The following is a 13,286-nucleotide window of genomic DNA, read 5'->3' on the forward strand; positions in this document are numbered from 1 at the left end:
GAAAAGTCCGAAAGATCAGCTGTAGAAAATCTCACATATCGTAGCGTTTAGTAGTGTACATGTCTCTTAACACAATAATTAGCAGCTTTCGATGGGGTAGGTTAACCATTATAGATATGCTTGAAGCTACTTACAAGGTCAGACACAAGAAGAAATAAAAACTCTTTAAGATAACAAACCAGTTCTTCAGGCCCTTACGCCCTGATGGAGAAATGGTTATCCGGGATCAAATCCCACAATCATTTTCCTTCTCTTCACGGATAATTTATCCTCAAACCAGAACAGAAGCGTAGTTTTCAAGGCGTCTTCTTCCAATTCCGCAACAAGAATTTAAAAAAAAACTGCTATCGATTTCATTATTGACAAGCCACGATCACCGGCTTAGCAGGGTTAACAACTCCCGGCTAGATAGCAGCACCGCTTGGTGACCTCGTACGTCTGGTTCCAACTCGAACGCCAGATGGCTCACCATTACCAAATCAGAGAAAGTTCAAGGAATCTTGAGATTTGAATTCACCGTGAGGCTGACAGTAAGGGACGCATGAATAAAATGCTGAACAGATCGTACCATAGCGAGGAATAATTCTAAATCCATTACAGTGTGTCATTTAACCTCCTGGCTTCATACAATATAGATAAACTCACCTGGTGGCTATTATTATTATTATTTCGTATGGCAAAACAAGGATACATTATAAATACATATAAATACATGATCATTAAGTCTATATGGTCTGACACTGTGGTTAGCTGGTTCAAGTCCCATTGGTGAAAAAATTTTCACTACCAGAAGGTTGACTGGCGGGGTAGGACAGGTGGTAGTACACATTTCTCATCACTAGATTGCGTGCCGAAATCTTGGATTCAGTTCCAAACCTATCCAGAGTGCTCATGTGGAGTAAGGGCATGTGAGGCTGTTGGTGATTCATCCATCAGATGGGGATGTTAAGCCTTGAGCAGACTCCTGGGTGCTATTCAGCTGAAGTAGGCTATGAGCCAGCATTGGGTTTCACCATTTCCCTTCCTATTATCATATATTGTCGTTCATTTCATCTCAATAACCCCTCTGATGAGGCTGACATCAGGAAGGGCATACGGTCTTAAAAACTTGCTATGAAGATTCATACCCGACCCTTTAAAGAAACGGGACAAGGGTTGGATAGTAAACAAACTAACTTATCTCCGATAAAAATATGAGATTGTACCACTCTTGCATTACAAATTTGGTGCTGGAAAATTCTGTCTTCCATACATTGCAAGGTAATAGTCTGTTAACTGTTAACAGTGGTTGGTGTAAATTGCTTATATCCAAGGATATAAGTAGTTTGGCTGCCAGACTTTTATCCTGATAATCATGAATTGTAAGTTTTCATAAGTATGCCATTCTTTTTTTTTGGGAATTCTGTGTTACAGTTTCTCTAAGATTAAGTGTTCTTATTTTTTCTTCTATTCAGGGACTCTGATCTTGAAGCAAAATGTTATGAACTGAAACATCAGATTGCGGTTGCCCAGCAGAAGATTGCAGACTCATATGATGCTACTATTGCTGAGCGGGATATCAAGAAGTTACAGCTGGATGATAAGCTGCAGCAGGTTCAGCTGGAGAACACTCGGCTAGAGAAACTCAAAGCAGAACTGGAACAGTCTAGAGAAAAACAACTGGGAGAGCTTAAAGAGAGGTGATAAAAATGAATCTTTTGCTTACTCCTTGCGATGTTGATTCCGGAACTTCTCATCTAGTCCAGCTAACCTTCTAGAGTGACAAAGATAATAAAGTTAATCATCCGTTCAGATACGAAAGATTGTATACACTGAGTTTTGAAATGAGACATCTTAACAGATTAATGTGACTAATATAACTTACTTTCCAGAACACACTATAACAATGTCCACTTCATGTAGCAAATTTATTTATATCAGCGATTGAAAATGGCGTTATATAATGGAAATTTGCACAACACTGGTTTTGACGTTAAGTGTACCTGCTATTGTTAGGAACAGCTGGAGGATTTTCCTCATTACAAGAAGTTTGCTCCTTCGTTTGAGGCCTATCTTAAGAATCCGTATCTTGTCATCACTTTTGTTAAGTCCTTCAGCCCAGAGGCTGGTTGGATCTTATAAAAGGACCGGTTATAGGGAAACTGAAAACACAGATGGTCTTGCCTTTATGAGGTGCACAAGGCATGACTGGGGGCTGATGTTGCTTTCCTCACTGGGCCAAAAAGTGCTTTATTAGTAGCACCTTCATAACACTCAGGTGCTCTGATTGTGCTCCAAATGTCAAACTTCTATGCCGTCACAGCTTAAGAGGCTTAAGTGGAAGCTACATTTTTCTGTGGCCTGTGCCAGAAGACATGCAAAGGTACTGAATCCATCAAGAAATGGTAATGGGCAGAATCATCACTGACCTCTGTAATTAATGGAGGACTTTAGTTTTAAAGACTTTCCCTGGATAATGCTTATTTTTGTATAATGCAAGAAACTAATCACTGGACTTGAAGGCCAATCTGGTTGCAGTTGGCATCTGGTATGGAAGTTTGTGTCGTACTAGTGCATCTAATGCCAACATACTGTTCTGTGGAGAGTGATATACCATTGAATGGTACTTGGTTGCCTGTACAGTGGTATAGCCCTTTCAGACCTGAAAGAAAACTGGCGGTGTGAATTTTTGTTTGTACGTCAAAAACTGACCAAAATGCTCTTAAATACATATATTTTTAGTTTATTCTACAAAATAAAAATTTACATCTGAAAAAAAGCACCCGCACAATTGTGTGTGTCAGGACTTACTTCACTACTTACAAAAAGGAAAAATTACCTCAAAGCATGTGAATATACATATGTACATGATCAAATGTTCTATTTTCCAGTGGGGAATAATTTTAAACAATTAAATCTTCGTCCAAACACAAGTAAACGTTACATTTTCTACATTGAGGAGGAGTTTTGACATTACTGCCCTTTTGGCAGCAGCAGCTTGTCGTCAGACCTGAATGAAATCTGGAGGTGTCAAAACGTCAAAAACTTACTAAAATGCTCTCAAATACATGTTTTTACAGTTTATTTTACAAAATAAGAACTATCGGCTGAAAAACAGAACCCACACAATTGTGCGTGTCAGGACTTCATTCACTACTTGCAAAAAATAAAAAAATTCATCTCAGTACATGTGAATATGCACATATACATGATCAAATGTTCTATTTTACAGTGTGGAACAATTTTAAACAGTTAAAATCTTATACATTACATTTCTCATGTAGAGTACAAGATTTCTTTCTCAGTCCTTTTTGCGACAGCACCCAGCACTCCTGCATGCATTGGCTGTAAGGAAACCTAGCCCGCACATTTGTGCGTATCAACATTCAAAACCTCATGGTATTATGTACGATGTTGAAAGTTCACAATTTTCGTTTGCTACACAATCTACACACTTCATAGATTATGTTCTGATATTCAGTAAAACTTCTAGATTAATATGAATGCAATAAATAAATACTTACTTTAGGCATTACTGCTTCCCGCCATATTGCTAATGAACTGTATTTTTAAACTCTTCTTCCTTCCCCCTGGTGGTCAAGTACTAAATAAAAACAGCTGAAGTACATGCTACGTGTCCCGCACAAGCACTGCAGTCCGGTCTAGCGCCAAAAAAACGTCAAATAAGCTCAGACATAAATAAAATAAGAACCCGCACAATTGTGCGTACACGGTCTGAAAGGGATAGAGATGCTTCCTTTTCTCACACTGCAAGTTTTCTGAATAACATTGATGAGAGGAAGGTCTTTGAAAAATAAATTACTAGTTTCTTTGCTTCAGCAGCAATTTGTTCTACTGCATCATGAAGACAGCTGTGCTGACTAATTTACAAAAATTTGCTGCATTACATACATTAAGAGCATTTGTCTCTCTGCATTTTTTCTTTTCTGTTTGTGTTACTAAAGTACACCTCAACTCTCTCCTTTACTGTATGCATAACTACCAAACCCTTCTGATTTACCCGGAAATGTTCAGTTTTTTAACTCTCTTTCGATTTTCCGATTTATTTTTACTTCCTATTTTTTACCAAAATAACCTCCAGTACGGTCAATACTCTTCCCCTAGGATAATTATTGTGTGCTTGTGTAATTTACGCAACCTCATTTTCAGGTGTATTTATTGGATGCTTTATTTTGCGAGTGTATCGTCCATTGCCTTCGTGTATAGTTTTCCCACTCACTACAGCATCCTGGCAGTTCGGGACGGCAATTGTCCTACAAGCAGGAGAGACCAGTGCGCGCTAGAAAATCCGGTAATTGGGATGAAAGAATGAGTTTCTTATTGTGTGGCACGTGCGCTGTTATTTCTGTGTATAGTTTCATTGGGGTTGTAGGCCATGTGCTTTTTCTTGTGGTTCTATGCTTTTCCTTCTGTCAAAGTCATATGTTAATAATGTATGTATGTCTAGTCATCAGCCCGAAGGCTGGTTGGATCCTCAACAGTTCTGCCATGAGCTGTCATAGATGGCCTAGGCATCACTGAAGAGGCGTACTAGGAAAATGAGGAGTGAGGTAGTTTCCTGTTGCTTTCCTCACCGAGCCAGAAGTTGCTATTACATATCAGTCTGCCAAGCCCTCTGAAATGCATGCACCGACCGACCCTATGAGCAACAGTTTCACACCAGTCATAACAGAGACAGGCTGCGTAAGAAATGGCATTACTAGCATTGCTCATACTTCAGTCACGTTCATATTGTCAAAGCCAAAGATAAGACAGAGACAGATCAATGAAAGTAACAAAATTGCCCTAGACCATACCAGAAGAATTAGTGCAGTGTAAACACTAGGTCCCGCCAGCAAAGGCATGTGTTCAGAGATATCTATAAAATTGAATTTCCGTTCATGTTACAGTCTAATAAAGGAAACTTTATGAATTCAGTGTTTGTTACATTTCCTTGTAACCATTTTTTTGTTTTCTTAGTTTAAGATTTTAAATTTAATGGTGAATTCACCTTGTAACTATAGATATGGATGCGTTTTATGTTGTCCTTTTTTCATAAAGACCGTGGTGCAATATACATAATGAAATCCAAGAATTAAAAAAAATCTTCCTATTTTTGATTCCTAAAGGTTGGCAGTTACGTGTATGTTTTGAAATTCCAAGCCATATGTCGAGGGAAGCAAGTATTACCGTATTATACCTGTTCTTAAAATGAGCAACCAGCCAGGCTGAGTGGCTCAGACGATTGAGGCGCTGGCCTTCTGACCCCAACTCAGGTTCGATCCTGGCACAGTCCGGTGGTATTTGAAGGTGGTCAAATACGTCAGCCTCGTGTTGGTAGATTTACTGGCTCGTAAAAGAACTTCTGCGGGAGTAAATTCCGGCGCCTCCGAAAACCGCATAAGTAGTTAGTGGGACGTAAAGCATATAACATATTTAAATTTAACAAATTATTTAAAATGAGCTAAGATCCTCCGTGGCTCTTGTGGCAGCGCGCTGGCCGCTCATCACTGGGTTCCGTGGTTCAAACCCCAGTCACTCCATGTGAGATTTGTGCTGGACAAAGCGGAGGTGGGGCAGGTTTTTCTCCGGGTACTCCGGTTTTCCTTGTCATCTTTCATTCCAGCAACACTCTCCAATATAATTTCATTTCATTAATCATTGCCCCAGAGCAGTACGACAGGCTTCGGCAGCCGGCACAATTCCTATCCTCGCGGCTAGAAGGGGGCTTCATTCATTCCATTCCTGACCCAGTCAAATGACTGGAAACAGGCTGTGGATTTTCATTTTCATTTAAAATGAACAACTACCTTTTTATCAACAGGATGATCAATCATTGTGAAGTCATGTATGATGTCAGCATTAAATATCTTTACTAAAGTTGATGAATGTATGTAGTTAAGCTGTCATCATATTTTTGGTGTTTTATTGCAAAATTCTCAACGGTAACACTTTACAGTATCGGATTTCAAACTGTCCTTACGATTCAGGGCGTGTTAGCAGAATGACATTGCTGCTGGCTCCTCATCAGGGCTGCCGTGGGTTAAATCCTAGCTAAAGCAATAACCCTGTGTTTTAAATTTCATGTAAAACTGGGTCACGTGGCTCTGATCAGTATATCTATCAACTGTCATGAAAAATTAAAAGCCCCCTCTGTGGATCAGTGGTACAGTGTCAGCCTCCAGATCCAGAGGAGCTAGTTGAATTTTTGAAGGTCAGACAAAAAGGTCATTCAACTCTCTCTTGTACAAAAGTTGACATATAAAGATCTCTTGTGACAGATTTGATGTTACACTACTAAATTAACTAGAAACTCGGCTGCAGATTGTCCGACAGATCAATTTCTCTGCCATCTGGTAGAGTAAAAATGGAGCCTTAAAATTGACATGCTGGCAGTTTATATGGCATCAAACTGAAATGTAGCACATAGTAGTAATTGTGGCCATATTATAAGGGAATGAGTTTTTATGTACTGAAAAGCTTGGAAATATCTTCTTCTTGGTTCGAAAGGGCTTACATTGTACCATGCTTGTTCAGCTGTTGGGCTTTGATTTTTGCCCAATATTGTTATATTTTCTGCCAGTGTAACTCCTTTTTATCATCTGTCCAGGTAGTACCTTTCTTCTGGGATTTTTCCTGAAACCCCTGGACTTCTTTCAGGGTATGTCGTACAGAACATCTACCATATTTACTTGCGTATTAGACCCCTTTTTTCTCCACTTTTACAGCCAAAAAAACGTAGGGGTGCAGATCCAATATGCGATAACCTCAAAATTCCTCTGATGAGGTTGACGTCAGGAAGGGCATACAATCGTAAAACTCGCTTTGAAAATTTCTCTCTCTTCATACTCAACCTCGTAAAGAAACGGGATAAAAGTATCGTATTATATTATGCAATATTGGTACAAAATAACTCAATTGCCAGTCATTTGTCTCTGTCAGTTGAGCAGTAGGCCTACAACACAGTAAACCTGATCACTACTTTCATTTTAATTGTGTTCCGCCACTAACTTCCCTGCTACCGGCGTGTCCTCATTCCAGGTGACGTCATCTTTACTGCCATTTCGTCAGCCATGCACTGCAATCGAGACAGAGAGCATTCAAGTTCCCGTCTTTTTGAACCTTTTAAAAACAGTTTTGTTCCCGACTATAGAGTCCGAATGGTTTCTGGAGATGGTCTCTGATTTTCAGCTGGTGTATGTGTAGCAGAAGCCACTCCTCCTGAATAAAGCCGTGTTGTTGAAAGCGTGCCAAACCACCAGCTGATAACTAGCCTATGTTACGAGTTGTATATCCGAATGTACCGGTGATACATAGTGACTGGAAGCATTCCTTTGATAACTGCGGCTGTTGAAAGCCGGACCCTTATTTTTAAGTATATTTCATGCTTGTTCTCTACATTTATCACATCGGGATTTACCAAAACAGCTGTAAATGGGATATGAGAGACTGCATTGCTTAGGTTAGGTATGTTATCGCCCGGATAGTGCCGAAAGTTCCATGACGGAAGGAATAAAAATAAATAACATATGTTTGCTGCATTTATGGATATCAGCAGGTGTGGTGGTAATTTTTATTATCATAATGTTTAATTTCGCACGTTCGTTGTCTCCCATTTTTTATTAACACATACCCTAGTATGTTTTGTTTGGAGTCTCCAATAATCGTTGAAAGTAAGTGGGGACATAAAAAGCCAATATTATTATTATTATTTGTTAGCTACGTTGGCGAGTAAAACAATTGTGGTTGGATTCTTTTTATCACGTTTTAAACCTAATTCTCTCCCAAAAAAAATATATTGGCCCGAGTTACGAGATATTAAATGATCACTTTGTTAATGACCTCGCCTGCCTATATTAATAGGCCTAGTAACAACCGTGAATATTTCTTAACTAAAGTAAACTAGTTTCCTCATTCCGAGGTGGTGCAGCTCTTTTTTTAGACATGCCCCCAGTGGAAGGGAGTTGCATGTACCATTTTTACCGCAAATCAACCCTATCAACATCTATATCATCAATCAACCCTCCTGCCATTCTTAAATCTCTGGCAATACAGTACTGGGAATCGAACTCAGGTTCCCAAGAACTGCACCTAATTGTACTAACAATTATGCTGGCAGACATTCCTCACTACAAAACACAGACAAACATACATACATGACTGATGCGTGCTTGCAATGCGCGGGTCGGACACACAACTATTCACCTTTTTGTGCGACGTCATTAGAGCTGCAGTAGGTTTATGCTAAGGAGGTGGACATTTCGTAACTATGAAACACAGATGTACCACATGACTTTGATGTGTGTTTTCATTGCGTGGGTCGTACGGATGAAACTATTCACAAATTTGTGTGATGACATAGGAGCTGCATAAGGCTTGTACCCGCTTTGAAGTGGAATCGTCGTTCTTCTCTGACGAATTACATAAGGTGGGGGGGGGGGTTATCTTCCATGCAAGATTTACTTTTTTAATTTTCTTTGTCTTGAAAAGCCAAGGGGGGGGGGGGGTGTCTATACACAAGTAAATACAGTATTTCGAACATCTGATATTCCCAGTTCTTTAATGTCCTTCTCAGTTTTTGTCAGCCAAGTGGTATGAATCTTCTTGTTCTGCCAGAAGATGAACAGGTCTTTTGGGAGACAGTCTTGCTATATGGCCATAGAAAGCAGCTCTCCTTTTCCTTTTCTTATCTGCTGTATATGTATAAGATCATCTTTCTGCTTGTACTTTTTGAGTATTAACCTGATAATTGGCTTTCATACTAGACAGGACAAATGACAGCCTATGTTGGGTTCAGTTTAATGTTTGTCTGTTACAGCATCACAGGAGAATGGATTGGTGGATTCTCTTAAAACTTGGTGTTTTAGTTTAGGGTAAGGTCGAGTAGGATGCTGGCTATAATTTGTTTGAAAAGAATTCAGCAACATAAAACTTGCTGTATCTCTCTTATTTTTATGGTTGCTCATGATAAAAATTTATTTAGGACATTATTTCCAAACTATTTTGTTTACTGTTAAATTAAAAAATGAGGGAAATATAGTGCCTGTTGTGTAAAAGTTCTTATGGGAATTATCCTGTCAGTGTTTAAGGGCTTTGTACTTCTGTCTGTAGTCTCCTTTTTCAATAATAACCTGTTACTTGGTTTTTATACCAGAAAGAAGAGAAAATGAACAGCAGCAATAGTGCAATATTCAATATTCATTGGCTTGGCCCTCAAGGGGCGACTTATACGCTCTCTACAGTTCCAACAGAACAAAGATGGCCTATTCCACCATAGCTCAATTGGTAGGGCAACCGACGCGAAATCAGGAGTTATGGGTTCGGATCCCACTAGTGTCTGGTTGGCCATTTTTGTTCTGTTCTTAACATCTCTTCAACACGTACTAAATGTACGTAATTCGACCTAATAGGTTGAAAGTCGGTTTTGATGCTCTCTGTATTTCTGTGTGACACTGGAATTGTTGAATAACTGTTTTTCATTGGTATTCAGTATTTATTATGCAGTAGAACCTGTTTCGCGGTAATGTCGACGAGAGATTTAAAACGCTTGTAGACATTGTTTTAGATGGTGATTATGGCATTAATGATGTTTTGGAAAATGAATCAAGAGTTCAAGGATAGTGGTAGAAACAGTGAAAGTTACTGAAGTGAGCAGAATATTGAAGAAAGTAAGAGTGAAACTGCCGCACCAGGTTCTTCCAAATGTGCGTGGCCTGTTACACAAAAGTGTAGTGATTGGAAATTGTAGAAAAATTACTATAATCCTGATATACATATCCATTTTGTGGATACAACAGTGTTTCAGAAATACTTACAAAAAATTTATAGTCCTCCCATTGTCCGAAATTGCAATGTTTTTAGAGTAGACGGATCCGCTCTTTATGAAAGTATTTCAAATGGAATATTTGTACCACAGCCAGCAGTCGCTCAAGGAATGAAGAATGGATAAGTCTTTGCAATACGTAAAAACGGTTGGCTGGACACCCCTGTTATGGTGAGTAATGAAAACCGATCTAGAAGAGAGCAAGGCGCGACCTTCACACCAGTTGTTACCAAGCAATGGGGTTGAAAGCACATTAAGAAGTTAGTGTGGTCTAAAGGTGAATATCGCGCAATTATCTGCTACAATTTTGCTCGTGGATTAACTGTTGACCAGTACCTGGAGGAAATGACTCCTGGGCTGGGGAAAGACTGTCGACATCAGACAACAATTTTCTGCTGGTACAAAGAGTTCCAGAGGGGATATTTTGGGGTTGAAGACGATCCTTGTTCTGGGCAACCGTCTGAATCAGTGACTGAGGAAAACATTGAAGCTGTGAGGAAAATATTGAGAGAGGTTGACATATCAGCAGGTAGAAGAGACCCTCCACATCCCTGCACCAGCTATTCATTCAGTTCTACACGATCATCTCCATGTTAGAAAGGTTTGTTCCCTTTGGGTGCCCCATTCACTTTCAGAGGAACAAAGGGCACATTGAGTGAAATGGTGCCGGAAAATGCTAAAACAGTTTGAAAATGGACTTCGCGCAACGTTATTAGCATCGTTACAGGTGACGAAACTTGGCTTTATTATTACGATGTCCCAACAAAATCCCAGAACAAGGTGTAGCTGTTTGAAGTTGAGGGTACTTCTGTGACTGCGAAAGTAAAGGTCAGTGAAGGAAAGGATGATTGCAGTATTCTTCACTAAACGGGGCATCCTGACTCGGGTTGTGCTAGAAACATAAAGGACAGTTACTGCGAAGTGGTACAGTGAGACTTGTCTGCCTCAGGTCATTCAGACTCTCGAGCAGCTTCGTGCAAGGTCGCGGCTCAACACTTGGCTCTTGCATCACAACAATGCTCCAGCACATCGTGCTAATGTAACTGGATTTTCATGCCAGATCAGGGTTGACTGTACTTGATCACCCGTCATACAGTCCTGATCTTGCCGCATGTGACTTCGCACTCTTCCCAGAAGTGACGATGAAGCTGAAAGGGCGGCGTTTTGCATCTGACGAGGAGCTTCTGGCAGCATGGGATCAAGTGTGTGAAAATGTAACCGAAGAAAAGTGGCAGAGTTGGTTCAGCGACTGGTTTCGACGTGTGGAGAAGTGTATTGAGTGTGGTGGAAATTATTTCGAAAAGGTCTAAAGCGTTCACTCACATTGCAAAACTTTCCTAGTGCCCTTTGTACATGCAGTTCACCTCTATTGTGGGTGTACCTAAAAAGAGCTGCAGCACCTTGGGATGAGGACATGAGTTTACCACATACCTGCCCTTGTGCTTAGCAGTACCTGGGCCTCTGAGCCGCCTTGTAATAGCACTAACCATTTCATTGCGAAGGTGAATGTCCAGTGTGGTGACTGGGTGTGTTGTGTGTTTGATGGTAGTGATAATGACATAGCGAGAGGATAAAACCTAGTGTCAGCACATAGCCTACTCCTGTTGAATGGCACCATGGGGTCTACTGATTAGCCATTCGATGGATAAGTCACTATCAACAGCATCATATACCCTCTCTTGATATGAACACAGTTATCTAATTGGAGATAGAAAAGAAGCGTCAGCAAGGTTGAAACGGATTCTGTTAACACATTGACTCCCGTAGGCCTTAAGGCAGATAACATTTTGCTAGTGTATTCTCTCCTACCTTGCTGGCCAACATTCTGATAGTCAGATTATTTTTTCCCAGGATTCAAACTGGCTAACCCCAGTGTTGTCAGACTATAAAAATTTGACACCTTAATGATTATAGCCATCTGGCAAGGTACTGGTTCCACCTCCCACTAACAGTTTAAATATAATGGTTAACATTTTAAATTTTTCTTCTTCCTCTTATTTATTTATATATATATATATATATATATATATATATATATATATATTTGTAAAGGGCTGGTAATTACCTATGTCTGATGCCAATTGAAAGTGTTTTAACAGCTGAAATGTTTTCACTATCGCTGTGAAAGACAGATGGAAGTAGAGATTATATATGAATGATGCTTTCTCTCATCCTGACACTCCATTTCATTTTGTGCCCTCGCCTCACCCCACTTTATCTGTTCTAACTATCCACCATCCCACTGATTTACCAAGACAAATGGACTTCTAAATCCTTGCTTTCAGCATCACAGACTTTATAAGGAAATCATCCCTCCTGAAACACAATCTAATTGTCCCTTTGAAGCACTGTGGTATATAGACAACATTGTTCAGATCACATACCAGATGTAGAAACTTGTGCTCAGAGGAGGTGTCTTTTGTTTTGTGGGTCCTTTGTCAGTATGAATCACTAATTTTGACAGTATGTGCAGCACTCCACACTGTTGGACTACTTCTGGACACATGTTGCAAAACATTGACTTTCTACTTCAATTTCTGCACCACACTTCCTTTTTGAAAATAAGTCTCCTGTAGAGGAAACTGAATCAGTCACTTTGCAACCTTCTGTTTTATGTTGGATTGTGGTTCATGAATTGTTTTCACATCCTTTCAGTTTGGAAATATTAAAAAATAATATTGCCAAATTTGAAGTTTTCAACCACACGTTACTTTCTTCTACCGGAATAATTTTTCTCTTCTGGTTAGAGGAGATGGTTTTCTCTTTTAACTGTTAGAGTGCTGATGAAGGACATTTGACTGTAAAAACAAGCCATATTAATTCATCTCCTCTGCACTGAATAAACTGGGTAACTGACCAAAAGGGGCATCTACGAAACAAGTTGTATCTTGTCTGCGAAAGGGACAGGTTAGGAGGATGCGCTTGCGATCCTGGGAATCCAGAAGCGGTATTATTCATCAGGTTGGGCGGTTAAAATAGCGTTCACTTTAAATCTATACAGGGTTGAGGAGTATTACCACCAAGCGAGTTGGCTGTGCAGTTTGGGTCACGTAGCTGTGCGCTTTCATTTGGGAGATACTGGGTTCGAACTTCACTGTTGGGAGCCCTGAAGATAGTTTTCCATCGTTACTTGTTTTGAGACCAGATAAATATTCGCCAGCAATATGAGCCGAAGCACCATTTTAAAGTGACCAGTGATGAACATCAAGCCACACTGGCGGACTGAAGATTTTACATCCGTGTGATTCTATAATTATAATGAAAGGAGTTTCTCCAGCTGGGTTTACAACCCCTTTGCTGTTAAAATCAAGTACATTTAGATAGCTTAATGAAGAGTTTTACACAACTTTAATCATAAATCATGAACGTAAGGAAACAGAGTACTATATAAGACAAGAAAACATCAGGAGGACATAGAACTCAACTGTATGAAGAAGACAATAACAAAAAAAAAAACACAATGTTTTTAGAACTTTTTAAAATT

General features: G+C 39.7%; 1 protein-coding gene across 5 annotated transcripts in view; it reads left to right on the forward strand.

Moving 5' to 3' along the window:
* The window catches only part of LOC136880825 (E3 ubiquitin-protein ligase RNF8), a 142,363-nt gene that overhangs the window by 14,675 nt on the left and 114,402 nt on the right, over window positions 1-13,286 (forward strand). For all 5 annotated transcript variants that reach the window (XR_010860952.2, XR_010860953.2, XM_067153372.2 and 2 more), the window contains one exon: window positions 1,455-1,679. Coding sequence is in view for 3 of the 5 variants with exons in the window: in XM_067153372.2 (XP_067009473.2) it covers window positions 1,455-1,679 (225 nt within the window). In the remaining 2 variants the exon portion in view is untranslated. The remainder of the gene's footprint in view (window positions 1-1,454; window positions 1,680-13,286) is intronic.

The sequence above is a fragment of the Anabrus simplex genome, chromosome 9 (genome assembly GCF_040414725.1).
Source record: "Anabrus simplex isolate iqAnaSimp1 chromosome 9, ASM4041472v1, whole genome shotgun sequence".
NCBI lineage: Eukaryota > Metazoa > Arthropoda > Insecta > Orthoptera > Tettigoniidae > Anabrus > Anabrus simplex.